The sequence below is a fragment of the Heptranchias perlo genome, chromosome 39, assembly GCF_035084215.1.
Source record: "Heptranchias perlo isolate sHepPer1 chromosome 39, sHepPer1.hap1, whole genome shotgun sequence".
Lineage (NCBI taxonomy): Eukaryota > Metazoa > Chordata > Chondrichthyes > Hexanchiformes > Hexanchidae > Heptranchias > Heptranchias perlo.
In genome coordinates, this window is record NC_090363.1 from 12,226,655 (window position 1) to 12,254,067 (window position 27,413).

Sequence of the window (27,413 nt, forward strand, 5' to 3'; positions counted from 1 at the left end):
GATGATAATAGCAAAATATGACGCTAAAAATTATAGTGTGCGGCAGATATATATTTCATACTCGGGATAAGGGCTTTGTCGGCAAGGCCGGGGTTTATTGCTCATCCCTAGTTGCCCCTTGAGAAAGTGCTGGTGAGTCTTCTTCTTGAACCGTTGCAGTCCGTGTGGCTAAGGTGTCCCCCCAGTGCAGTTAGGTAGCAGGTTCCAGGTTTTTGATCCAGGGAAGAAGAAGGAACGGTGATGTATGTCCAAGTCAGGATAATGTGTGACTTGGAGGGGAACTTGGAGGTGATGGTGTTCTCAAGCACCTGCTGCCCTTATCCTTCTAGGTGGAGGAGCTTGCCTGTTTGGGAGGTGCTGCGCCAGAAGCCTTGTCGAGTTGCTGCAGTGCATCCTGTGGAAAGTACACACTGCAGCCACGGTATGAGTGGAGATTTAGGGTGGTGCCAAAGAAGCGGACTGTTTTATCCTGGATAACGTCAAGCATCTTGAGTGTTGTTGGACTGTGTTATAATGGTAATATACTTAGTATACTCATATCGAATTCCATTGTCTCTTCAATTTAAAGGCATAATTGCAGTAAGTAATCGATACAAAGGCCTTGAAATTATGCCGTGAGTTGGCAGAGATCAATGCTTAAAATATTGGCGTAAAATACCGAACTGGCCTATTTTACGGGGAGGGTTCATAGCTCCTTCTAAATCCCAGGAACTTCAGGCGAACGAGGTACAATTTGGTAAGCTAATTTCTCACAGCTTAATTTCCATTCCAGTTAAATTTCATATCAAGGGTGTTAAGCGTTTGCACGGTAATACGACAGCACGCAATTCCAAGGCTGCACTTTGAAGGTTGCAAAATTAAGGATCTGCAGACATTTTGTGTCCTGTCCAAGCGATGGAGACAGTTAGAGTGCTAAGCAGGGGGACAAGAGCGGGGAAGTAACTAGAGAAACCTGTTCTGGTATGATTCACCTTGCCTTTGTTAAGCATGTGTCCATTGTAGCTTTGATGTCACAAAACAATTTCTCGTGTTTTCTTCTATTCTAAATCTTACCCGACCTCATTATTTGTGATTTTCACAACTTGATTCTTCAATGACTTGCACTGTAGCGCGCGTGTATTAAAATTACTCAATGTTCTTTTGGTATCGACAAGTATAATTCACATCGTATCGAGAACTTTGTGCTTTACTTATTCAATACTTCGGAATTTTTTCATCTTAGAGCTCACTTTATGCAGTTAGTTACCTCAATTTTTCCTATTTACAATAAAAAATGACAGCTTTGCAAAAATAAAAATTAAAAAAATCCTTAGAACTATTTGTTATTACCTTAATTTCAAAAGCATTGGTACGTGGAGGGGGTTGCATTGTTAGCAAGACGTAGCCGTTTTCCTGTGTGTTTAGTGGTTGCTCTTTTCCTAACTTAACAGGAACACGTGAGGCAGGAACTCCATCAGGATACGTTACCCGGACCTACAAAGTGAAATAATAGCGGAGATAAACATCGTTATTCAGGAAGAAGGAATGTGATAATTGAGGTATTTATCTTGGCCACGCTAACAGATCTCGTCCAATTTCCCTTCCACTGAAACTCCGTTGTGCTAATGTCTCACTCTGGAACCAAGAACTAGATGAAAATCGCAGCTGTTGCTTATAAAGTGTTGTGTGACATTTCTGAAAGGCATCGTAAGGCACTTTGTTATGCATGTCCTCTTTTTCAATTTTATCTGTTTCAGGAAACACGTCAAAACTTGAAGGACAGTGTAGAGAATCGAACTGGAAATTGATGCAATGTTTAGTTTTGGGATTAGACCAGTGTTCGATCACGATTTGCTCACAAAGGTGTTATACTCAACTCTTGGGTATCTGATGCAGGGAAGACAATGGTACTGGACCATTGAGTATTTTGGATGATTTGGTCCATTTTCCTGGGTCACCATTAAATCTCCATAAATGACCGTAAACTAGACACTTTTTCTACCAGTTACTTCCATTGAGGACTGATGGTGCCTTTTTTTTCTGAATGGACCAGTAAAAATGGTTGGCCTTTTCTCTCTAATACTATATTAAAAATGGAGTGTCCTTTTCATGTTGAGGTCTCACGCCTGGTCTAATCTTATTACACGGACCTGTAGAAATGCACAGCTGGAATTTTCACGTGTTCTTCTGATCTGCCACCATAACCTCGGCAGGCGGTAGCCGGAAATCCAGGAGAATGGCGCAAATGGCACCCGAATTTCCGGGGTTACGCTGATCTTCCGCCGAATTTATGGCGTGAGATTAAGAATCCCTGTGGAAATTCCACCCCGCGATGCTAATGGAGCTTAGAGTGGACACCGCTTCACATCACAAGACTTTCTAATTCAGCACGAATTAACACTGAATTAACAATATTATTTAGGGACTCTATGTGGTCAGTGGAAGGCAAATGGAAATGTCACGCCGGAACATAGGAAAACATAGGAACATAGGAACAGGAGTAGGCCATTCAGCCCCTCTTGTCTGCTCCGCATTTGATAAGATAATGGCTGATCTGTGATCTAACTCCATATACCAGCCTTTGGCCCATATCCCTTAATACCTTAACAGATGGGACTCCACTTCTGAAGTGGAAGTTAATACGGATTTTAGGGCAGTGCTGGTAGGAATTCATACTACAATAATCCACGCTTTACCTGCCTATAAAAGTGCTCTATGTCGACAATATGGCTCAAAATTGGAAAATGTTTAATTTCACCCTGTTAATATCCCTTGCCTTACTGACAGCAAAATTCACAAATTAACCAAGAGTTACATTTCATCTGGTGGATTACATATCATTCCAACCCTCTGTGATGATACATACCAGTACATCAAAAGAAACTTTGGGAATGAAGTAGCTACTTGTCTTTGATAAATCGATCACATATGGTGAAGAAACAAACTTGATGCCGCTGAGTTCCAGTTCTTCCATTTCTCCACCTATAGGGAAAGATAAGTATTTATTTGTTCTATTTTATTTATTATTTAATTTAATTTACTTTAATGTAATTTCATTTGTTGTGATTTAATGTAATTTAATTTTATTTAATGTAATTTTATTTCGTTGTATTTTACTTGTTAAAATAATAACGCCCAGTGACTTTTGATGGAAACTTAGAATTGGTGAAGTGACCATAATTAACCTGACGACCTGATAAGACTCCCTCCCTCTCTCAATATATATGCCGTTGGATGCCACGCTAACTGAGGCCAGCACAGATGATCAGAACCATATTGTTCTTGAGGAGACGACCGAATTTCTGCTTCAAAGATGACAAGAACATCACTGATGGAAATTAGTTATATTGTAGCCTGAGAATTGCACCGTGTGATATTAACAACGCATTCATACTAAATTCTTCCCTCATGAAGGAGTCTGTAATCATCTAGTCTCGTGTAATAATGTCGCAAACGGTAACTCCCAAGGTTCTATAAATACCTCATACAACATTGCCCCGGATCCGATAATAATCACGGGGACATCAATATCTGCGAGTTCCCCTCCAAGCCACACACCATCCTGACTTGGACCGATATTGCTCTTCTTTTACGATGGTTGGGAATCCCCTCAATGACATGGTGGTGGGACCGCCAACAGCACAAGGGTAGAAGGTGACCCACCCCCATGTTTCCGGGACAATTATGGGTGGACAATAAATGTGAGCTCGCCAGCTTCTGAACCACTATTAAAAGACAGATCTAATATTGGATAGAGCTCCGTATGGTTCACTTACTGGATGTTTCAAAAACAGTTACAGCCATATACAGATGGTGTCCCACAAGATCATTCATACTTTTCAAAGGTTTGATTTTATCCAACAACTTTTGTGTTGCTAGGACAGACTCCACCACTCCGTTCTTGACCTAAAAGTGAGAACGAATATGCAATATTATCCGAATCTAAATCAGTGATTGCAATGTTTTACTCTCAAAATATCACTGATCTGATGATTCAGTATTTAACCGTGGCCGTGAACCTAAACTAAGCTTAAAATAAATGATTAAAAACCTTGTTAAAATAGCAAAACGAAGAAATTCGGTTGGCACTGTTAAGCTTTGATAGCGGACTCTCCCTCTGTGTCAATTAGAAGTGATGTGGGATTCCAGTGCGGAAATTTTTAACATAACTGGGTTAATACCTGGTAAAATAGGGGAAGAAGGAATTTCAAATAAACGCAAATTGCTTACTAAATCTTTCCTTGATTTCAAAATTGTGCTTGAAGCTTTAAACGTTGCAATAAAATGTGGCAAAATTATGTGCCCTGATTAAAATAAGTGGTGTGAAAGTTAAACTCTGTGGGATAGAAACTAATCTCTGGCGGGAGGGCAAAACGAACGATATCGCACTGGCCGCTCATTATACTGCCCGCCCGAAATTCAGGAGCATTATAGGAACAGCCGCTTGAGCCTGTTCCGCCATTCAATCAGATCATGGCTGATTTGTATTTTCACTCCATTTACCCACTTTGGTTCAGTAATCCTTAATTTCCTTACCTAACATAAATCTATCAATGCCAGTTTTGAAATTTTGTCTTAAACAGAGCTGAATGTCTGGGGGGGGAATATCACAGGCGGGGATTATAATGGGTGGGGAGTATTGCGGGCGTGGATTATAACGAGTGGGGAGTATCGTGGGTGGGAAATATAGGGGGTGGATAGTATAATGGGCGTAGAGTATAATGGGTGGGGAATATAACGGGTGGGGTGGCTGACAGGCGGGGAGTAGAACGGGCAGTTAATGCGATTCTGCCCGTTTTACACCACCACCCAAATTGAATTTCTACCCCAGGGGGTCTGTACATTTTACATGGTGTCGGCAAAAAAGAGGCATTTTTCTGCCCAGAATTATGATGCTGATTTCTGCCTCTTGATCAAAAAAGTCTCACTATTATCGCCTCTTTTGTATCGCAGAAACGTTCTTTATTGTTTTTAAATATCATGATTTCTAAAATTACTAAAACGGTAAAACTTGATAATATTAATCTTTCTCGGTCGAGCGTTAAAACAACATAATTCAACATTTATCCAATAGGAAACTGAAAAATAATGAGTTACCCATTATTATGTAACACTTAATGCCAAACAACGCCAGTGATGATGGTGGACAATGGGGATATACTCACCTGCAGTTGTTGTTCTAGTCCTCGTAGATAGGTATTCTTGTTTGAAACGTCAATAATTCCGAATCTCACATATGCCATTCCTTCCACAGCTTGGCCGTACGTATGGCTTTAACAAATAATCAACAGGTAGACAAATTGCTTAATAGAAACCATTATTTTTAAAAAACGCTTAGCAGAGCAACACAACCCAAACATTTACAATTTTGGTACCTCGCTTGCACTGGGACAGGACTGGGTTGGAGGGGGGGGGGGAAGCGGGACGGTGGAGGGGCATGAGAGGGTGGGGACGGGGAAGAGAGTGCCGGGGAGGGGCAAGAGAGTGGCGGGGAGGGGGAGAGAGTGGCGGGGTGGGGAGAGAGGGGTGGGAGGGGGGGAAGAGGAGCGTGGAGGTGGAGAGTGTTGGCCGGGGGATGGGTGGAAGGGTACGGGGAGAGAGGGGGACGGGGAGAGGGTGGGATGGGGAGGGAGGGGGATAGGGTGCAAGGGGGACAGGGAGTGAGGGGCCAGGGAGAGAGGGATAGAGGTGGCAGGGGCTAGAGAGTGGATGGCGAGAGAGAGGGTCTTGGGGAGAGGGAGAGAGGCTGGTGAGAGAGAGATGATGGAGAGGAATACGAAGATGGGGAGAGACGGTTCGGGACAGAGAAAGGATGGGGAGAAAAAGGGACGGGGGAGAGAGAGATGATGGGGAGCGAGAGAGGATGGGGAGAGAGGGATTGGGGGGTGAGATGATGGTGAGATAGAGAGACTGGGCGAAAGAGAGAGAATGGGGAGAGAGAGTGACTGGAGGAGAGAGAGGGACTGGGGGAGAGAGAGAGGATGGGGAGAGAGGTACTGGGGGAGAGAGAGGATGGGGAGAGGGAGACACTGGGCGAGATAGAGAGGATGGGGAGAGACAGAGGATGGGGAGAGAGAGGGAATTGGGGGAAAGAGAGAGGATGGAGAGAGAGGGGGACTGGGGGAGGGAGAGGATAGGGAGAGAGAGGGAGAAAATGAGGAGAGAGGGGGACCAGTGGAGAAAGAGGATGGGAAGAGAGAAGGGTGGAGGGAAAGAGAGCGTAGGGAGAAAGAGGAGCGGGGGTGAGAGGGGATGCACAGAGTGAGCGACGTGGGTGGGGGGGGGGGGGTGGGGGGAGGAAGAGAGAGGATGGGGAGAGAGAGGGACGGGGGTGGGGGTGAGAGAGCTCTTTAATCTCTGCCAGGTAGGCGTGTTGCAATTGCCTGAGTGAAGCAGAGAAAGGCAGGGCAAAACAAGTCAGAGTTACCCCGCCTGATCACCTGCTGCAAAGTGCCCCTTGGAGGAAGGATTGGAATTCTCTGTATTCGCACGTTCGGTTCAGGAGTTGAAACAAACTTGCGGTCTGGAATCAGGCAAGGATTAGCTGCTTGGTGAATCGGCTTAGCTCCAGGAGGTACAATGCCAATGAAACGGAAAGCCACAGGTTCTACAGGCTAAGCGTAGAACTGGAGCGGGAGCTAAATCAGGCAGAATATTTCGGGAGTCCAATGTCACCTCAGCAGACTGCCACCGGGAAAATGACAATGTGCTGCTTGGGAATTTGCCTCCATTCACATTAAAGGTGCGGAAAATAGCGGGCATTGAATCAGCAATTTTCTGATAAAACATGGGACACTCCCTATGGCCGTTGGCCTTGGAGAATGTGTTAAGTGGAATAGGGGAGCTGGGATTGTTCCCCTTAGAGCAGAGAAGGTTAAGGAGAGGTTTGATAGAGGTGTTCACAGTCGTGAAGGGTTTTGATAGAGTAAATAAGGAGAAACTGTTTCCAATGGCAGGAGGGTCGGTAACCAGAGGACACAGATTTAAGGTAAATGGCAAAAGAACCAGAGGAGACATGTGGAAAATAATGTTTACGCAGCGAGTTGTTATGACCTGGAATGCTCTGCCTGAAAGGGTGGTGGAAGCAGACTCAATAGTAACTTTCAAAAAGCAATTGGATAAATACTTGAAGTGCAACAATTTGCAGGGTTATGGGGAAAGAGCAGGGGGAGTGGGACTAATTGGATATCCCTTTCAAAGAGCCGACACAGGCAAGATGGGCCGAATGGCCTCCTTCTGTACTGTATCATTCCATGATTCTATGATTAAAACGTTCTCCCGGTGTCACAACAGTGAAACTGGAAGAACGTAAGATCAGAAGTTGGAAAGGAGGTTAAAAGATAAACAGATCAGTTAGATTAAAGATAATTACATTGTTAAAATATTGAAATTATTTTGCAGAAGTACACTACAGAGGGCAATTCTGGTTTGCTATTCGATATTTGTAGTGCTTCCAAAATCCATTTTGAAGTAAGTAAGAAAATTGCAGTTTTTAAGGTAAGGGACTTAAGACTGACCAATGTCCCGGATGAAATTGTACAGACCTTAAGCTGCTGCAGAAATCTAGGGAGGAACATTCTGATTAAAGGGATATCATCACGGAGGAGTCTCGGATACTGGTGCGTTTAGACAAGATAATAAACAGGCAAATATTTTGCCTACATTAAAAAATGGGGTCCAGGCAATTACAGGCTAGTAGCTTACTACCAATAACAGGCAAAATAACAGAAAGTATTCAAAGGATAATCTGGAGGGACATCTGAATATCAGCATAATAAGGGTTTAACATGGGATGGTGTAGATAAAGTCTATATGTGCATCCTCTATTATCTATTCCAGTTAGTCTTACACGAGACTTTTGACAATGTCCCCAAGTGGTAGAACAGTAAAAGCCACAATAACACAGGAAAAACATGGGTAAGAAAGAAACAACAAAGGGTCAATCGAACTGAGCGAATTGCTGCCCGATCCACCTCCTCTCAATCATCAGCAAAGCAACGGAGCAAGTCATCAGCAATGCTCTCCAATGGCTTCTATTCATCAATAACTTGATCACCAATGCGCAGTTCGGGTTCTATCAGAAACACTTGGCTGCTAACTGCATCACAGCCATGATCCAGGCAGGGACAACAAAAGTTGAAATACAGGGTGTAGGTCACAAGTAACTGTTTTCACTATCATGGCAGCATTGGACTGTATATGGTATTAAGGTGTACGATAAAAACTGCTGTCAATGGAGTCAAGAGGAAACCATTCATTGTCAGGAGCTATACCTGGAACAAAGGAAGATGATTTTCAGAAGACAATTATCACAGCCCCAGAACATGGCTGCAGGAGGTTCTCAAGGCTGCGTACTTTGCCTAAACACCTTTAACTGCTTCATCAATGACCATCTGTCACCATAACGTCAGGAGTGGGTTGGATGTGCTGACGACTCCACGTTGTTCACCTCCATTCATAATTCTTCTAAAAGAGCAGCAACCCGTGCTGGACTACAGCAGGACCTGGACAATGTCGGGGCTTGGATAACAAATGGCATGTAACAGTCATGCCATGTAACTGCCAGGCAGTGACTACCTCCAAGAATGAAAGCCCAAACGGCCATCACTGATGTCCAATAACAGCAAAATCTCTGATTTCCCATAGTCAACATCTTGTGTTTACCACTGACCAGAAGCACAAGTGGACCAGCTAGATCAGCAGCTTGGCTGGAAGACCAGGACAGAGGTTGGACAATTTGCAAGGAGTGGCTCACCTGCTGACCTCTTCATAGAATCACAGAAAATAAGAGCAAGAGTAGGTTATTCGGCCCTTCTGGCCTGCTCCGCCATTCAAAATGATCATGGCTGATCGTCTAACTCAGTCCCCTGTTCCCGCTTTTCCCCCATATCCCTTGATCCCTTTAGCATTAAGAAATATATCTTAACCCCACTTGGAAAAATATCCCCATTCATTGATCGTCAAAACCCCGAATTTGCCCATCTGATACCATTGTGGGAGAAGCGTCAACACAAGAGCTGCATCAACTCGAGAAGAAAACCAATGGGCACCATCTCAAGGTACTTAGGGATGCTGACTTGCCATAATCACTTACAGAGCATTTATTAATAAGAAATCTAATTTGGAACAGGATGGCTTTCATTTTCAACTTGCTGCCCCGGTATAAAACTGGTGTTGTGGATTGGATGCCCGTTTTAGAAACCGACCGAATTTCATTTCTATACCAATATTAATAGGAAAAGCAGTAATAGCAATCGTAAAGGTAGTATTGTGTTAGATAACTATATTTTACTCACATTGCCAGGATTTTGAATTTGAATTCGTCCCTTGTTATCAGATAAAACATTTCTTCTGCCTTCACCTCGACCTTGAAACTAGGGAGAACTTTGAAACATGATTTAATCAAATATAACCGAACATATTTTTAGCGCTTGTACATAATGGAAAATGCAATCCTTATATTGTAGCAGAGTTATTAGAATGATCAAGAACATGTGCAGAGCGTTTATATTCTGCAGTTGGAATACTTACGACAAAATTGCAAGGGGTAATTTTAACTTTTTGCGATAACCTAAAGCAGGCCATATTGGAATGGATTGACCTCCCATTATACACATCCCTCGATTTTCCTTTCCATTGTGGGCAATGGAAAGCATAACGGGGGAGGTGTATAATGGGCGGCTCATCTGATATTGCCCAGTTTACATTATCATCAAAAGTTAAAATTACATAGAATTACATAGAATTTACAGCACAGAAATAGGCCTTTCAGCCCAACTGGTTTGTGCCAATGTTTATGCTCCACAGGAGCCTCCCCCCACCCTACTTCATCTCACCCTATCAACATATCCATCTATTCCTTTCCCCCTCATGTACTCATCTAGCTTACCCTTAAATGCATCTATGCTATTCACCTCAACTACTCCTTGTGGTAGCGATTTCCACATTCTCACCACTCTCTGGGTAAAGAAGTTCTTCCTGAATTCCTTATTGGATTTATTAGTGACTATCTTATACTTAAGGCTCTTAGTTATGGACTCCAGCACTAATGGAAACATCTACCTTACGTCTACCCTATCATCCATCACAGCAGCAACCAGAGACAAAATTACCCCTGCAATGTGTTATTATCCACAGTATATGATGATATTCTAAGACGTCACGCATTCTTACCGACATTCTCTGTGTGCTATTTTAATGATGGCATTAATCCCTCTGAAGTTACTTTGCACGGTATTTTAACAGACGGTGTGGATCATTTTAACTTTGGGCGGTGGAGTAAAACCAGTGATATCGAACTGGCCGCTCATTATACACTTCGCCTGATTTTCCTTTCATTTGGAAGGGAATATCGGGCGTTGTGTATAATGGGCAGTCAATTCGATACTGCCCATTGTACACCATCGCTCCAAAGTTAAAATTATCCCGCTATGTTTCAAATGGGAAAGTGCTTCTCTTCATAAAACAGATATAAAAAATCTGATGCTAAAGCCATACACATTCCTTTCATGATATGACCCACACCAGTATTGACACCGCTGGACTTAAAATTGTATTGTGGGTTAAGCCTCTATGGAAACTTAACATATTGGTCTAAAATTCCTTTGTCTGCTGGTTTAGCGGTTGTGCTAATCCGTATAAAATATGCTATTATTTTATTATTGATTTACGAATTTAAAATTAGATAATTCTTCCAAAAAATCCCACTCAAATTTCAGATAAAACCAACTATTTTAGGACGATTCATTTTGAAAACATGCAAGAAAAATCATTTACTAGCATACCAGTAGTTAGGGGTTTCCCAAGCGTATGATAAGACTGAAATGTACCTTGCCTTATTTACTTTAAAATGTAAACTGCATTCATGTGACTTGCATAATTGAAGCAATTTTACCAAAAAGCATATACCCTGTGCTGCTAAGCCAATGCTAGCTTTTTAATCCTGCACCTTCCATTAGGATTTGAATATTTTCTATGTACTTATATCCATCTAGTGTCGGAGAGATCGCCAGCCAATTATGGAGGTCTCCCGCTGTCAATGAAAACGAAGACCAGGCGAGGTGTAAAACGGACATCTGATTTGCTATGAAAATTCACCCTGTGGACTTTAACCACCTTCCCACCGCCTCTAGCCCCAGGCAATGTAGTTGGAAATTATCCCCATACATCGAAGTAAACAACTATTTCTTTCAATTAATCTCCCCTTTATCTTTATGGGCTGTGGATATAAATTCATTTGCGAGAAATGTGCCTCCATCAACAGTCTGACGTAATCTTCCAGATATTTTAAAACCTTCCAAATATAACTGGAATACCCGGCAACTGAAAATGATTCATACATTCTTTTTCTCTGAGAATTTTTAATAAGATAATAAGTGTTACCAAATTCCTTGACTTCAAATTGTGCGGATACCATTGACATTGGTGAGTCGCTAAACACTGCCTCAATTCGCCAAATGCCCGGCCTGTCCAAGAAAGAAAAACGGAACATTTTCAGTGTTTTTTTCTCCACGTTATCTTACAATGGTTACACCCTGATGATAAAAATAGTGAAGAAAAATCTATTGGGGTGGTGCTCAATGGAAGATATGACATCGACCACCTGTTGTTAGCCTGGCACGATATTTAGACCTATTGAAGTGAATGTTACTGAATGGCGAGTGAGGAGTATAATAAGCAGCAGACATGATAGAGGAGTATAACAGGCAGCAGACATGATGGAGGAGTATAACAGGCAGCAGACATGATAGAGGAGTATAACAGGCGGCAGACATGATGGAGGAGTATAACAGGCAGCAGATATGATAGAGGAGTATAACAGGCAGCAGATATGATAGAGGAGTATAACAGGCGGCAGACATGATGGAGGAGTATAACAGGCGGCAGATATGATAGGGGAGTATAACAGGCAGAAGATATGATAGAGGAGTATAACAGGCGGCAGACATGATGGAGGAGTATAACAGGCAGAAGATATGATAGAGGAGTATAACAGGCAGCAGACATGATGGAGGAGTATAACAGGCGGCAGACATGATAGAGGAGTATAACAGGCAGAAGATATGATAGAGGAGTATAACAGGCAGAAGATATGATAGAGGAGTATAACAGGCAGCAGGCATGATAGAGGAGAATAACATGAAGCAGATATGATAGAGGAGTATAACAGGCAGCAGACATGATAGAGGAGTATAACAGGCAGCAGACATGATAGAGAAGTATAACAGGTAGAAGACATGATAGAGAAGTATAACAGGCAGCAGATATGATAGAGGAGTATAACAGGCAGCAGATATGATAGAGGCAGCAGACATGATAGAGGGGTATAACAGGCAGCAGACATTATACCACCCGTTTTGCGCTCCCGACAAAGACAAATTTCTACTCCATTAATTTTTGGGGATTTCTTCATTGGTTATAATTGTAACTTTTATTGCAGGGTGAGAAACAGCAGACCATTTTACACCATACCCGATTTTCCATTGACATCAATGGAATATAAAATCAGGAGAGGTGTAAAGCTGGGATCTGGTTTGGTAAAAGCCATTTTTCGCGCAGTGTTAAAGTTCAAATTATCCACCACTCTTTCTTACACTAGAATGTTTGGCTTCTACCAATCAAACTGTTGAGCCTTTAGCGCTAAGTCCCCGAGAGGGTTTATCACTTACCCAGGTACATAGGCAAGTTGTAGGTGCCCAGAGAACCAACTGAGTTCTCTGTTCTGTTTGTTTACCACGATGGTCTGATCACATGATCTCACATGATACTCCTTGTTTTAAGAAGGCAATAAATAGCATTTACATTTTCCCTGATTGCTAAACTTAGTTAACTTCTCATGGGGATAGAAGATAAGAAATAGTTCACGAATGGTGTGCCAAGATGGTGAAAGCTGTATTTTCAGATGCTACTCCTATTCTCTTGGCATTTAAGGAAGCTGTCTGACCGATCTATAGCTGGTGAAAGGTTACAGAAAGATACTCTGGGGTAAATTTTCTATTTTCTAGCCCGGATAAAACTGGTGTAGTGGATCGGCCAAAATAAACTGATAAGTACCTTCAAGAAAGTGAGGGGACTGAACAAATTGAAATAATGGGAAATTCTGCCAGTCAATCACATATTTGAACAAATTCTACAAGATGTCTGTATTTGAATTGAATTGCATGCCCTCTGTCTCCTCATTGCGTTATTTCTGCATTATCTAGTTGAGCAAAACCCACAAAGTACAATGGGCAGTAAATCTGTAGAAACTGACTTTAAAAAAATAAGTAGAAGTGTTCCAAAAATGGTTATATTCCTATCAGAGTAAAAGGTTCATTTCTCAATTTTTTTTATTACTCACTCTGCGATATCCGGGATCTTTATATGCCGATTGATTACTTTGTTTGACTCCAAAGCCAAGCTGGGAAATTGCACATTTCTGGAATTCTAGTGGGAGAATTCAATGCATCAAATTTAGATTCATAGAGTTCCATTCGTCAATACTGTTCACATTTGACAGTGTTTATACAAAAAACTATATTCGATGATATGTAATTAACACAATCGTAGAATTATAGAATTTTACAGCATAAGAGGAGGCCATTCAGCCCGTAATGCCTGTGACAGCTCTTTGAAAGAGCTATCCAGGTTAGTCCCACTCCTCCTGCTCTTTCCCCATGACACTGCAAATTAGTCCTCTTCAAGTACATGTCCAATTGCCTTTTGAAAGTTCCTATGGAATCTGTTTCCACCCCCTTCAAGGTAGTGTGTACCAAATTTTAGCAAACCTCTGTGTGAAAAAAATCTCCTAATTTCCCCTCTAGTTCTTTTGCCAATTACCTTAAATCTGTGATCTCTGGTTACTGATCTATTTACCAGAGGAAACAGTTTCTCTCTACTCGCTCTATCAAATCCCCTTATAATTTTTATTACCTCTATTAGGACTCCCCTTAACCTTCTCGGCTCTAAGGAGAACAACCCCAGCTTCTCTAGTCTCTCCACATAACTGAAGTCCCTCATCCCTGATACCTTTCGAGAACATCTCCTCTGCATCTTCTCCATGGCCTTGACATCCTTTCTACAGCGTCGTGCCCAGAATTGGAAACAATACTCGAGCTGAGGCCTAACCAATGATTCACAAAGATATATAAATTCCCACGGAATCCTCCTAATATCTCCCTGTAACTTTGGTGGAAGGTCAGCTAAAACCTTAGTGAAATAGATTTAACGACCCATTATTCCGCTTGACCGAGTTTCCACCGACGTTACGTCAGGGGAATCAGGAGAAAACTCTGCAGAAACTCCAGGCGAAAAACCAAGATACATGTTAAGTCTCTAATAATTAAGATCTCATAATTACTTGCTATAAGATCGATGGGTGAAATTTAGTAAGTCAGCATGTTAAATATCTGGTAAACAAGAATAGTAATGAAGAATCATAGAATCATAGAATCATAAAAGTTTACAACATGGAAACAGGCCCTTCGGCCCAACATGTCCTTGTCGCCCAGTTTATACCACTAAGCTAGTCCCAATTGCCTGCACTTGGCCCATATCCCTCTATACCCATCTTACCCATGTAACTGTCCAAATGCTTTTTAAAAGACAAAATTGTACCCGCCTCTACTACTGCCTCTGGCAGCTCGTTCCAGACACTCACCACTCTTTGAGTGAAAAAATTGCCCCTCTGGACCCTTTTGTATCTCTCCCCTTTCACCTTAAATCTATGCCCCCTCGTTATAGACTCCCATAACTTTGGGAAAAGATTTTGACTATCTACCGTATCTATGCCCCTCATTATTTTATAGACTTCTATAAGATCACCCCTAAACCTCCTACTCTCCAGGGAAAAAAGTCTCAGTCTATCCAACCTCTCCCTATAAGTCAAACCATCAAGTCCCGGTAGCATCCGAGTAAATCAGGGGGAAAAAAATCAAAATTGTAATTATTTGTGTTAATTAATATATCGGTGACCATTAACTGGAATATAAAAAGTCATATGATCTGTGATTCCACTCTTTGTACAGAGACATGATTTAAATTGGCTTACCGTTACAGTTTCTGGCTTACGCCCTACATCATTAATTACCAATTAAAAAGTACAGCACAACTAATATAGTTCACCAAGCAGAAAATTGGAAATGGAAGTAATTGTACCTGTTCCATCAAAACAAATGTAAAAGTGCACCTGATCACTACCAAATAAATACAAATGTACTCACGTATATAGTTATTTTAATATTCTCGCTCACTGGTCTCATATAATGATCCAGGGTAAAGATCCTATAACGCACTGCACAGTGAAAGAAAATACATGGATATGCATCAACACTTTGATTTTAAAGGTTTAAATAAAGTGCATTTAAATGAGCCGTGGCATTAACTGAAATAAAAAAAAAACATGGATTGCAATTAAATCAGATTCAGCTTTTTCCCATATTAGGAGGGATGACGTGTTATAAGTTCTCTGACTATAGGACGAGCGGACACTTTATAAGCTTAACCAGGAATCTATTTATTAATATCAGGGCAGATGAGATGCTCTCTACGATGACAAACAATGAGCGCCCACTAGGAACAATTTTGACTTTTGTCAATAATGTAAAACGAGCGGTATCCGATTGGCCGCAACTCTCCTGATTTTATTTTCAGTGAAGTCAAGGAAAATTGGGAGCAGTGCACAAGGGGGCCGACGGAGGAGGACACAAGCAGATGGGCGAAAAGGGCAGACTCGTGCCAGATGAAATTTAACGCAGAGAAGTGTGAAATGAAGTGTTTTGGAAGGAAGAATTGAGAGAGGTAATATAAACTAGAATGTATAATTTTAAAGTGGGTGTAGGAACAGAGGGACCTGGGAGTGCTCATACACAAATCTTTGAAGGTAGCAGGACAAGTTGATAAGGCTGTTAAAAAAGTAGATGGAGTCCTGGGCATTATAAGTCAAGGCATAAAGTACAGAGCAAGGAAGTTATGCCAAACCATTATAAATCACTGGTTAGGCCTCAACTGGAGGATTGCACCCAGTTCTGGACACCGCATTTTAGGAAGGATATTGAGGCCTTGGAGAGGGTGCAGAGGAGATTTACTACAATGGTGCTGGGATGAGGGATTTTAGTTTTGTGAAGAGACTGGAGATGGTGTGTTGTTCTCCTTAGGGTGGAGTAACTTAAGAGGAGATTTAATAGATTATGATGGGATTTGATCGTGTAGATGAGGGGAAACCTTTTAGTAATATGATATAGTATTATGGTAGGTACAGCACAGGAGGAGCCCACTCCTCATTGTGCCTGTGATGGCACTTTGAAAGAGCTATCCAATTAGTCCAGTTCCCCTGTACTTTCCCCATAGCCATGTAAATTTTTTCCCTTCAAGTATTTATCCAATTCCCTTTTGAAAGTTATGATTGATTCTGCTTCCACCACCCTTTCAGGCAGCGCATTCCAGATCATTACAACTCGCTGCGTAAAAAAATATTTCCTCATGTTGCCTCTGGCTCTTTTGCCGATCACCTTAAATCTGCGTCCTCTGGTTACTGACCCTTCTGCCACTGGAAACAGTTTCTCCTTATTTACTCTATCAAAGCAGTTCAGAACACCGCTATCAAATCTCCCCTTAATCTTCTCTGTTCTAAGAAGAACAACCCCAGCTTCTCCAGTCTCTCCACATAACTGAAGTCCCTCATGCCTGGCATCATTCTTATAAATCTCTTCTGCACCCTCTCTAAGGCTTTGACATCCTTCCTAAGGTGTGATGCCCAGAATTGAACAAAATACTCCAGCTGAGGCTTAACCCATGTTTTATAAAGGTTTAGCATAACTTCCTTGCTTTTGTACTCTATGCCTCTGTTAATATGCTTTTTTAACAGCCTTCTCAACTTGTCCTGCCACTTCAAAGATTTGAGTATGTGCACCCCTAGGTCTCTCTGTTCCTGCACCCCCTTTAAAGTTGTACCATTTAGTTTATATTGCCTCTCCTCATTCTTCTTACCAAAATGCATCACTTCACACTTCTCTGGGTTACATTTCATCTGCCGTGTGTCTGCCCGTTTCACCAGTGTGTCTATGTTCTCCTGAAGTTTGTTACTATCCTCCACATTGTTTATTACATTTCCGAGTTTCGTGTCATCTGCAAACTTTGAAATTATACCCTGTATACCCAAGTCGAGGTCATTAATATATATGAAAAAGAGCAGTGCTCCGAATACTGACCCTGGGGAACACCACTGTATACTTCCCTCCAGTCTGAAAAGCAACCGTTCACCATTACTGTCTGCTTTCTGTCCCCGAGTCAATTTTGTATCCACGATGTTACTGTCCATTTAATCCCATGGGGTTTAATTTTGTTAATAATTCTATTATGTGGTACTTTATCAAATGCTTCTTGAAAGTCCCTATACAAAACATCAACCGCACTATCCTCATCAACCCTCTTCGTTACTTCATCAAATAACTCAAACAAGTTAGTCAAATACGATTTTCCTTTAACAAATTCATTTATTACCCCATATTTTTCCAAATGGCAATTAATTTTGTCCCGGATTATTTTCTCTAAAAGTTTCCCCAGCACCGATATTAGGCTGACTGGCCTAACTGCTCGGTTCATCCCTTTCCCCTTTTTTGAACAGGGGTGTAACATTTGCAATCCTAAAGTCCTCCAACACCATCCCCATATCTAAGGAGGATTGGAAGATTGTGGCCAGAGCCTCCGCAATTTCCATCCTAACTTCTCTCAGTAACCCAGGATGTATCTCATCTGGACAGGGTGACTTTTCTACTTTGAGTAATCTTTTACCTATCTCCTCTTTATCTATTTTTTATCCGAACCAATATCACAGCTACGTCTTCCATTGCTTCCTCTGGCAGGAGGATCGGTAATCAGAAGACTCAAATTTAAGATAATTGGCAAAAGAATCAGAGGGATGATGAGGATAATTTTTTTTTACACGGAGAGTTGTTATGATCTGGAATGTTCTGCCTGAAAGGGTGGTGGAAGCAGCTTCATCATTAACTTTCAAAAGGGAATTGGATTTTTACTTGAAAAGGAAAAGTTTGCAGGGCTATGGGGAAAGAGCAGGGGAGTGGGACGAATTGGATAGCTCTTCCAAAGAGCCAGTACAGGCACAATGAGCCAAATGCTATGATTGGTTATACATTGATTCCTACTGAATTGAACGAGGTAAGCTAGCTTTATTGCATTCTACCTACTAAAATACCACACAAAATGCCTGTTAAAATCTAGCTTAGCGTTTAATTCTTGCTGCCATGTGAATGTAAACGTGATAGCTCTTATTTATATATTTAGCTTTCTCTCAGCAACTGTAAGAATAATATGGAGTTCAGTCAATGTTTCCTAAAAACGTTGCCTTTGCAAAGTGCCACGAGATAATGTATCCATGACATTAAAGGGTGTTCATTTTCAATCACTATGTTCTTTTTAATGTCGGTTCGTAGCAAGGTTTTCATAGCAACAACAACAACAACAACTTACATTTATATAGCACCTTTAATATAGTAAAACATCCCAAGGCGTTTCACAGGAACGATTATCAAACAAAATTTGACATTGAGTTACATAAGGAGATATTGGGAGGAGTGACTAAAAGCTTGGTCAAAGAGGTAGGTTTTATGGAGCGTCTTAAAGGAGGAGAGAGAGTAGAGCTGCCGAGAGTTTTAGGGAGGGAATTCCAAAGCTTAGGGTCTAGATAGCTGAAGACACGGCCGCCAATGGTGGAATGATGAAAATCGGGAATGCGCAAGAGGCAAGAATTATTTGACCAACAGATGAAAGGCATAGACCTCCGATTTCTATCTGAACATAGTCAGTGCCAATCCATTTGGCACGAGTTCCACTCGCCATTTTGATATTATTATATTAATGTAAACATTGAAAGGTGTAAATTATAGCAGCACTCACCAACCTCGTTGGGCGTGTATATTGGTTTGTCAGTCTGAATGAATATATAACCCTTTTTCGACGAGAGCAGGACGGGAACCATTTTTCTTTCTGGAAATAGTTCGTTGCATTCAGCAACAAGAGAGATGTATTTATCCTTACGTAACCAAATATGAGCATGCTTGATACGGTCAGGGAGAGCCTGTGGGTTTGATACCGTGGAGGTCAGCAGTGCTAAAACTGGTTAGTTTGCTTACATAGTTCATTGAGTCACATCATGGCCTCGTTCCAGTGTGACATAATTAACATTGCAAGAATTATGGCGAACACCGTTCTTAATAGGAAAATCGGCCTGTAACTTGTGGCGAGGAAGAGATACCCCCATGAGTTGCGAATCACGACATGTTGCTGGCCGGTTTGCACCTCTCCCCCGTTAACTTCACGAAAACAGCTTCTCGCCCTCAACCTCCCCGTGATTTTCACGATGTTGCTGCATTTGCACATTAATTGCCCATTAAGCTCGTCACAGGTTGTTCACGTGACCTTATTATCTGCCTTTTCATGGCCACGTCCACTCAGTTCAATATCACAATTTGGAGTGCACAATGACTCTTATATGTAAGATAAACGCGGTTCTACTGCGTGTTAAATCCTCAGCATATGCTGCTTAATTTCTATTCATTGATATTATCCAGTATTAATTTTAAGTTCCAATTGGGAAGTAGTCATTGTAAAATATTGGTCAGTCAATAGTTATAGAAATGAACAATGAATTATTTCCTGGGCCAACACTATTTATCTTAATTGTGAAATTAGCCCCCACCGCATTTAGAATATATGCCTCATATTCTTCAATACTTACAATGATAGCTTTAGGCAGCAAATAAAAGTTGATGCATTATGAATTAATTCGCATTTATTACGGCTGCAAATTAATTTGGCAGCGAGAATTATATCCATTTAATTTAGAGAATAATAGTGTAAAACAGTTAGAACATAGCTGATGGTGCTGCTCAATGCAACACAACATACATTATTTTGGTAACTCAAGAATCCTATAGACAATGGTTCTCAACACTGATATGAAAGGGACTCCGAAGGGATCAAGCTTTCCAACACAAATAACTAATTTCCACTGATTGATTTCGCACTAGCGTACGAATGGTTAATATATGAGGATAGAGTAACATGGCTTATTAACGAACTCGGAGTTTACAATGAAACTGAAGTGTGCACTTCAATAAAAGGTTAAACTACAATAAAATAGCAGATTTCTTTACACTTCACTTTAAAACATTGATCACGTTGGTAGTACTTACAATTATATCTTTTATTTGATGATAATTATTAGCTGCGTTTAGTTCAAACACAACTTTCTGTGAACACTCTGTGCGCGTTATCATATCTGATAAATAAACTGTGACCACGACAGGATTTTTTGCTCCCTCCAGCTGAATGGCGACACTCTCTTTCACCCCAGCATGAATAATGTTGGGGGCAGTAATTAAGTAGCTAGGAAAAGGAAAGGTCAAAGCAGGTTTTAATCAATATACAACACAGAACTCTTTACAACAACAACAACTTGCATTTATATAGCGCGTTTAACGTAGTAAAACGTCGCAAAGTGCTTCAAAAGAGTGATTATCTAACAAAATTTGATAGATAGAAACATAGAAAATAGGAGCAGGAGTAGGCCATTCGGCCCTTCGAGCCTGTTCCGCAATTCAATATGATCATGGCTGATCCTCTATCTCAATACCATATTCCCCCTCTCTTCCCCATACCCCTTGATGCCTTTTGTGCCTAGAAATCTATCTAGCTCCTTCTTAAATGTATTCAGTGACTTGGCCTCCACTGCCTTCTGTGGTAGAGAATTCCACAGGTTCACCATCCTCCGAGTGAAGAAATTTCTTCTCATCTCAGTCCTAAATGTCCTACCCCGTATCCTGAGACTGCAGCCCCTCATTCTGGACCTAGCCAGGGGAAACATCCTCCCTGCATCTAGTCTGTCTAGCCCTGTCTGAATTTTATGTTTCAATGAGACCCCCTCTCATTCTTCTAAATTCGAGTGAATACAGACCAAGTCGACCCAATCTCTCCTCATACGACATTCCTGCCATCCCAGAAATCGTCTGGTGAACCTTTGCTGCACTCCTTGTATGGCAAGTATATCCTTTCTTAGGTAAGGAGACCAAAACTGCACACAATACTCCAGGTGCGGTCGCACCAAGGTTCTGTATAACTGCAGTAAGACATCCTTGCTCCTGAACTCAAATCCTCTTGCAATGAAGGCCAACATACCATTGGCCTTCCTAACTGCTTGCTGCACCTGTATGTTTGCTTTGAGTGACTGGTGTACAAGGACACCCAGGTCTCTTTGCACATCAATGGAGCCACATAAGGAGATATTAGGACAGGTGACCAAAAGATTGGTCAAAGAGGTAGTTTTTAAGGAGCATTTTAAAAGGAGAGCGAGGTAGAAAGGATGAGAGGTTTGGGGAGGGAATTCCAGAGCTTAGGACCTAGGCAACTGAAGACATGGCCGCTAATGGTGCAGCGATTAAAATCGGAGTTACAGAAGAGGCCATAATTGGAAGGAGTGCAGAGATCTCGGAGGGTTGTAGGGCTGGAGGGGGTTACAGAGATAGGGAGGGGTGAGACCATGGAGAGATTTGATCAATAGGATGAGAATTTAAAAATCGAGGTGTTGCTGGACCGGGAGCCAATGTAGGTCAGGGAGTACAGGTGATGGATTTTAATGCAAAAGACACAGAGAATTATGGCGGTGAATGTCCGCAGGTGCTCTCCACATTGTCAGCCGTTTTCCAGGGTTTCCACAACACTTCCACCGAAGTTACAGTGGTCGATCGGGCGAATCCCCACAGAAATCTACCCCCTATATTCTTACAATGGTCTTTATGGGTGTGTGGAAATAAATGGGAAGAAGAGCGGACGAGTTGCCTCTCCCTCCCCTGTTTTCTAACGCTGCTCACCCTCCACTCTCTAACTGTGAGCCGAGAGTAGGTCACTGAATGTTCCCATTCATATTATTGCAAATGGTCCTCTATTGTTTGTTCCATAAATTGCAACTGTAAGGAACTATCGACTCCAACTTTCTTCTAAGTATTCATGAAAGATGCCAGGTAGTGAGTGGGTGGCTCAACCATTCATACATTGCAGTAACATAAGTCTTTGGTTAATCCCCTTTCTTGAGAATACCTGTCTGGACGCACTGCACAATGAAAATTTACTGATCAGCTGAGCTACTAACTGGCAATTGACAACATTTGGTGAAATATTTCGGGTGAACAGGATAAAGCGGCAAAAAGGTAATGGGGGTGATTTTAACCCCCAAAGAACAGGTGGGTTGGGGCGGGTGGGAGTTGAAAATAATTGTTTTTTGACGCGACAACAACCCAGCTTTATTTCCGGGTTTAACTTGGGCGCCTAAAAGTCCAGGCTTCCCACTGGGATTGCAAAGTCCGAAACCAATGGACGCTGATCAGGGAAGGCCATCTCCCCTGAACACAGCAAGAGCCATATACACTAAACCTGGTGCTAAAATTCTAATGTAGCTGAGATCAGCTAAATCAGCAAAAGAAAGCCTTGCATTTATATAGCGCCCTCCACGACCTCAGCGCATCATAGCCAGCCAATTAAGTGCTTTTGAAGTGCAATCACTGTTGTAATGTGGGAAACGCAGCAGCTGATTTGCGCACAGTAAGATCCCACAAACAGCAATGAGATAAATGACCAGATAATCTCTTTTAGTGATGTTCGTTGAGGGATAAATCTTGGCCAGTACACCCGGGAGAACTCCCCTGCTCTTCTTCAAAATTGTGCCGTGGGAAGGTTTACATCCACCTGAGATGGCAGAAGGGCCTCGGTTTAAAGTCTCACCTGAGACTCGAATGATCTGCACGGTGGAACAACCCACCGTCCTTTATTTATTGAAGAAGGCATACATTTGTAATTATACCTGTAGAGAAGCTCATTTAGCACCATTAAGAACGTTTGTAATGGTGAAAATTAATCCAGGTGAACGTTAATTTTTATACTGCGCCATTAGAAGCAGCGGTAAAGCATTCCCATTACACTGTATACTCACGAAATTGATTGTTCGGCAGCAGGTATAACCACAGAGAACCATAGGAGGAACAGTAACTTTCCCATTCTTGGAATGTACGCCCTACTCTCTGTTGGTAAAATAGTTTGATAGCTGATCTTTCCCTGTCAACCTGACTGTGCTGGGGAGCAATCTTCCGCAACTTTTTGTAGATATATTCGGTAAACAATATTGATTTGAAGTTACTTATTGACGTTGCCGCATATTTCAGCGGCAGTACTTGAGCAAAGCCAATTGTCCATTTTTCCCAGACGTTCTTTCTCCTTCCCTGTCCTAAATGCGGAGCAGTATCACCGCGATTGACGTGGATCTTGCGCCAAAGTTGCGGCAGATAATTGAGAGAAGCCCCTTCAGAAATTCAACCCATAACTGTCATTATTTCAGACTGTTTACGTCTGTTCCTCCTCATTGTCCTGGTTAATGATTCATCTCTCAACCAACACCAGCAAAACAGATTAGCTGGTCATTGATCTGATTGCTGTTGATGGGATCTTGCTGTGCGCAAATTGACGGCCGCATTTCTCTACATTACATCAGTGACTCGACTTCAGAAGTACTTAATTGCTTTGTGGCATGCTATGAAACGTCCTATATCAATGCAAGCTCTTTCGTTCTCTGTATTGCTCGTTAAACCAACTCAACTGTTTACATGTCTCATTTGCACAGTAAGGCGCAGTCTTAACTTTAGTCCCCAGTCTTGCACGTCTAACATCTTTGTAGATAAGAAAGTGATCTTTTGATTGAAACTTAATGATAGTGATAATATACTTGAATTGTAATCATTTAAGCTGGGACTAATGATTAGGTCACAACTAGCAATGCAACGTTGCAGTTTCATTTCTGTTTTTGTAGCACAGAAAAGTGCAGTGAACTTCCATGTTATGGCAATAACAGGGTGGGGGGACTGTTTCAATAGAGTATGAAGCAAGCATCGTATTATTTGCGAGTTCGAGGTGAAGTGGCGTTAATAAGTTACTTGGTATTTGCAGAAATGACATTATTCCATGCCAGTGTGTGGTAAATAATCAGCAGATAGCCGTCTCTTGAATCCTTGCAGATAATGTCAACAGAGAATTAGGCATTATTAGATTGTGGAATGCAAATGATCCAGTTATCACCGAATTAAAACACAAAACCATTGCATAAATAACCCAAAACATAAGATTGTACATCTCAAACGTTTTTTTCCCTTTTACAATCTCATTATGAATTCGTGTCACTTAACTGGTCTGTTGCGATGTCCGAGAAGATTGAAAAAATGTATGATGCCATGACCTGGCGTGAAACAGAAAACGTTATATAAAAAGATCATTATGGTCAGAGGTCAATCATGGATTAAAATGTGCAACGTCCCGCTGAACACAATGGCTCTCTGGTGCAGAGACGGAGAGAGGAATGCTTATGGAGGACCCCAGATTAGATTCGTATGGTAGAGATCTCCTAATGTTTGACTATCTCTGGAAACTAAAGGGTGTTTTTTCACTTTCGGGAACTGTACATTCCTAGTCAGTTGTTTCCCGTCCATGAACACGAGTTCCCAGAAAATAAGACTGAGCAGTTTCACAATATTTGCTGCCGACCTGCTCCTGGAGTGCAGGAGAGGAACATTTACCATTACTAAACAGATGGTAGGGGGGAATGACGGGATATAGTTACATGATCTGTGGGAAGAACTGGAGCGATAGCCAGCTTGATACCTCCTGCCCAGTCTGCAGCAGGAGATACCATGGACACAAACCAAAATCATTCAACTGATCCAAGGCGAAATGTCCTATTCAAGTACCGTGCGGGTAATTTTAATTTTGGGGGCTAGTGCAAAATAGGCGATGTCGAATTGGTCACATATATACCACGTCCGAATTTTCCTTCTATTGACTTCAATTGAAATATTGGGCGACTAATTCGATAACGCCCATTTTATGCTATCGCCCAAAGTTAAAATCATCCTTTTGTTTGATGGCAGTTTTGTCCCCACACAATTACTGGTAGCACTCATTTACATTAGCTTCTTGAAATTAAGTTTTCAATATTAACGTATTAAATGTCTTTTTCGGGTTAATTCACGACAGTAATTTTGTGTATGTGTGAGTCTGTGGCGAGGTGAGAGGTAGCACTTTCGGCTTTGCATTAACGATGAACTTTTCTGCTGTTATATGGTGCCCCCTGATGACATTATTCGAAAGCACAACGTCAGGTTCCATATCTACGCTGCCGGCTCCTAGCTCTACCTCACCAACATCTCTCTGGACACCTCCACTGACTTTGATTTGTCACACTGCTTGTCCGATATCCAGCATTAAATGAGCAGAAATTTCCTCCAATTAAATATTGGGAAGACCGAAGGCATTGGTCAAGGCAAAAAAGGAAAGCTAATCTCACACACCGAGAACTCAATACTACAGAAAGCCTAGAGGAGTAGAGAAAGTGCAGGGGTGAAATTAAAAAAGAAATTAGAAAGCAAAGAGAGGGCATGAAAAAAATATTGGCAAGTAAAATCAAGGAAAACCCAAAGATGTTTTATAAATACATTAAGAGCAAGAGGATAACTAAGGAAAGAGTAGGGCCTATTAGAGACCAAAAGGTAACCTATGTGTGGAGGCGGAAGATGTTGGTCTGGTTCTCAATGAATACTTTGCATCTGTCTTCACAAAAGAGAGGGACAATGCAGGCATTGTAGTTAAGGAGGAGGAGTCAGAAATATTGGATGGGATAAACATAGTGAGAGAGGAAGTATTAAGGCGAATAACATCTTTGAAAGTAGATAAATCGCCAGGCCCGGATGAAATGTATCCCAGGTTGTGAAAAGAATCAAGGGAGGAAATAGTGGAGGCTCTGACCATCATTTCCAATCCTCCCTGGATACAGGCGTGGTGCCAGAGGATTGGAGGACAGCTAACATTGTACTGTTGTTTAAAAAGGGAGAAAGGGATAGACCTAATAATTACAGGCCAGTCAGTTTAACCTCGGTGGTGGGCAAGTTATTGGAATCAATTCTGTGGGACAGGATAAACCGTCACTTTAGAAAGGCATGAATGAATCAAGGACAGTCAGCATGGATTTGTTAAGGGAAGGTCGTGTCTGACTGATTGATTGCATTTTTTGAGCGGGTAATAAGGAGGGTCGATGAGGGTAGTGTGTTTGATGATATGGATTTTAGCAAGACTTTTGACAAGGTCCCACATGGCACACTGGTCAAAAAAGTACAAGATAATGGAATCCAAGGGAAAGTGGCAAGTTGGATCCAAAATTGGCCGAGTTGCAGGAAGGAAAGGGTAATGGTCGATGGGTGTTTTTGTGACTAGAAGGCTGTTTCCATTGTGGTTCAGCAGGGCTCAGTACTGGGTCCCCTGCTTTTTGTGGCATATATTAATGATTTAGACTTAAATGTAGTGGGCATGATTAAGAAGTTTGCAGATGATACAAAAATTGGCCGCTTGGTTGATAGTGAGGAGGAAAGCTGTAGACTGCAGGAAGATATCAGTGGATTGGTCAGGTGGGCAGAAAAGTGGCAAATGGAATTCAATCTGGAGAAATGTGCGGTAATACATTTGGGGAGGACAAACAAGGCAAAGGAGTACACAATAAATGGGAGGATACTGAGAGGTGTAGAGGAAGTGAGGGACCTTGGAGTGCATGTCCACAGATCCCTGAAGATATCAGGACAGGTAGATAAGGTGGTTAAGAAGGCATACGGGATAATTTCCTTTATTAGCAGAGGCATAGAATATAAGAGCAGGGAGGTTATGCTAGAACTGTATCAAACACTAGTTAGGCCACAGCTTGAGTACTGTGGACAGTTCTGGTCACCACATTACAGGAAGGATGTAATTGCACTAGAGAGGGCACAAAGGAGATTTATGATGATATTGCCAGGACTGGAGAATTTTAGCCATGAGGAAAGATTGGATAGGCTGGGGTTGTTTTCTTTGAAATGGAGGAGGCTGAGGGGTGATTTAATTGAGGTGTAGAAAATTATGAGGGGCCTAGATAGAGAGGATAGGAAGGACCTATTTCACTTAGCAGATCGATCGAGAACAAGGGGTTCATAGATTTAAAGTGATTCGATGAAAGATTAGAGGGGAGCTGAGGAAAATAATTTTCACTCAGAGGTTGTTGGTGGTCTGGAATATCTGTTTGAAAGGGTGGTAGAGGCAGAAACCCTTATCACAGTTAAAAAGTGCTTGGATATACACCTGAAGTACCATAACCTACAAAGCTATAGACCAACTGCTGGAAAGTGGGATCACGCTGAGTGGCTCATTTTCGGCCAGCGCAGATACAATGGGCTGAATGGCCTCCTTCTATGCTATAAATTTTCTATGGTTCTATGATTCATTGTCTTCAGTCCCCGCCACAAGTTCCATTCCCTAGCCACCGACTCCATCTCATCCTTGCTTTTAATTCCTTCCATGGCCTCGCTCCTCCCTATCTTTGTAAC

At 41.8% G+C, this 27,413-nt stretch overlaps 1 protein-coding gene across 2 annotated transcripts in view; it reads right to left on the minus strand.

The window, feature by feature from the left end:
- Positions 1-23,350, minus strand: part of LOC137305249 (complement C4-B-like) — an 84,568-nt gene extending 61,218 nt beyond the window's left edge. Inside the window, exons 1-11 of one of the 2 annotated variants that reach the window (XM_067974096.1) lie at positions 22,958-23,350; positions 20,169-20,361; positions 18,871-19,051; positions 15,180-15,250; positions 13,319-13,404; positions 11,362-11,444; positions 9,276-9,363; positions 5,145-5,250; positions 3,756-3,885; positions 2,846-2,961; positions 1,330-1,473 (exon numbers count right to left, since the gene is read on the minus strand). In XM_067974096.1, the coding sequence (XP_067830197.1) occupies positions 1,330-1,473; positions 2,846-2,961; positions 3,756-3,885; positions 5,145-5,250; positions 9,276-9,363; positions 11,362-11,444; positions 13,319-13,404; positions 15,180-15,250; positions 18,871-19,051; positions 20,169-20,361; positions 22,958-23,022 (1,263 nt within the window). In that variant the 5' untranslated portion in view covers positions 23,023-23,350. The remainder of the gene's footprint in view (positions 1-1,329; positions 1,474-2,845; positions 2,962-3,755; positions 3,886-5,144; positions 5,251-9,275; positions 9,364-11,361; positions 11,445-13,318; positions 13,405-15,179; positions 15,251-18,870; positions 19,052-20,168; positions 20,362-22,957) is intronic. The other variant, XM_067974095.1, reaches the window with a different exon arrangement.
- Positions 23,351-27,413: the final 4,063 nt, after the last annotated feature.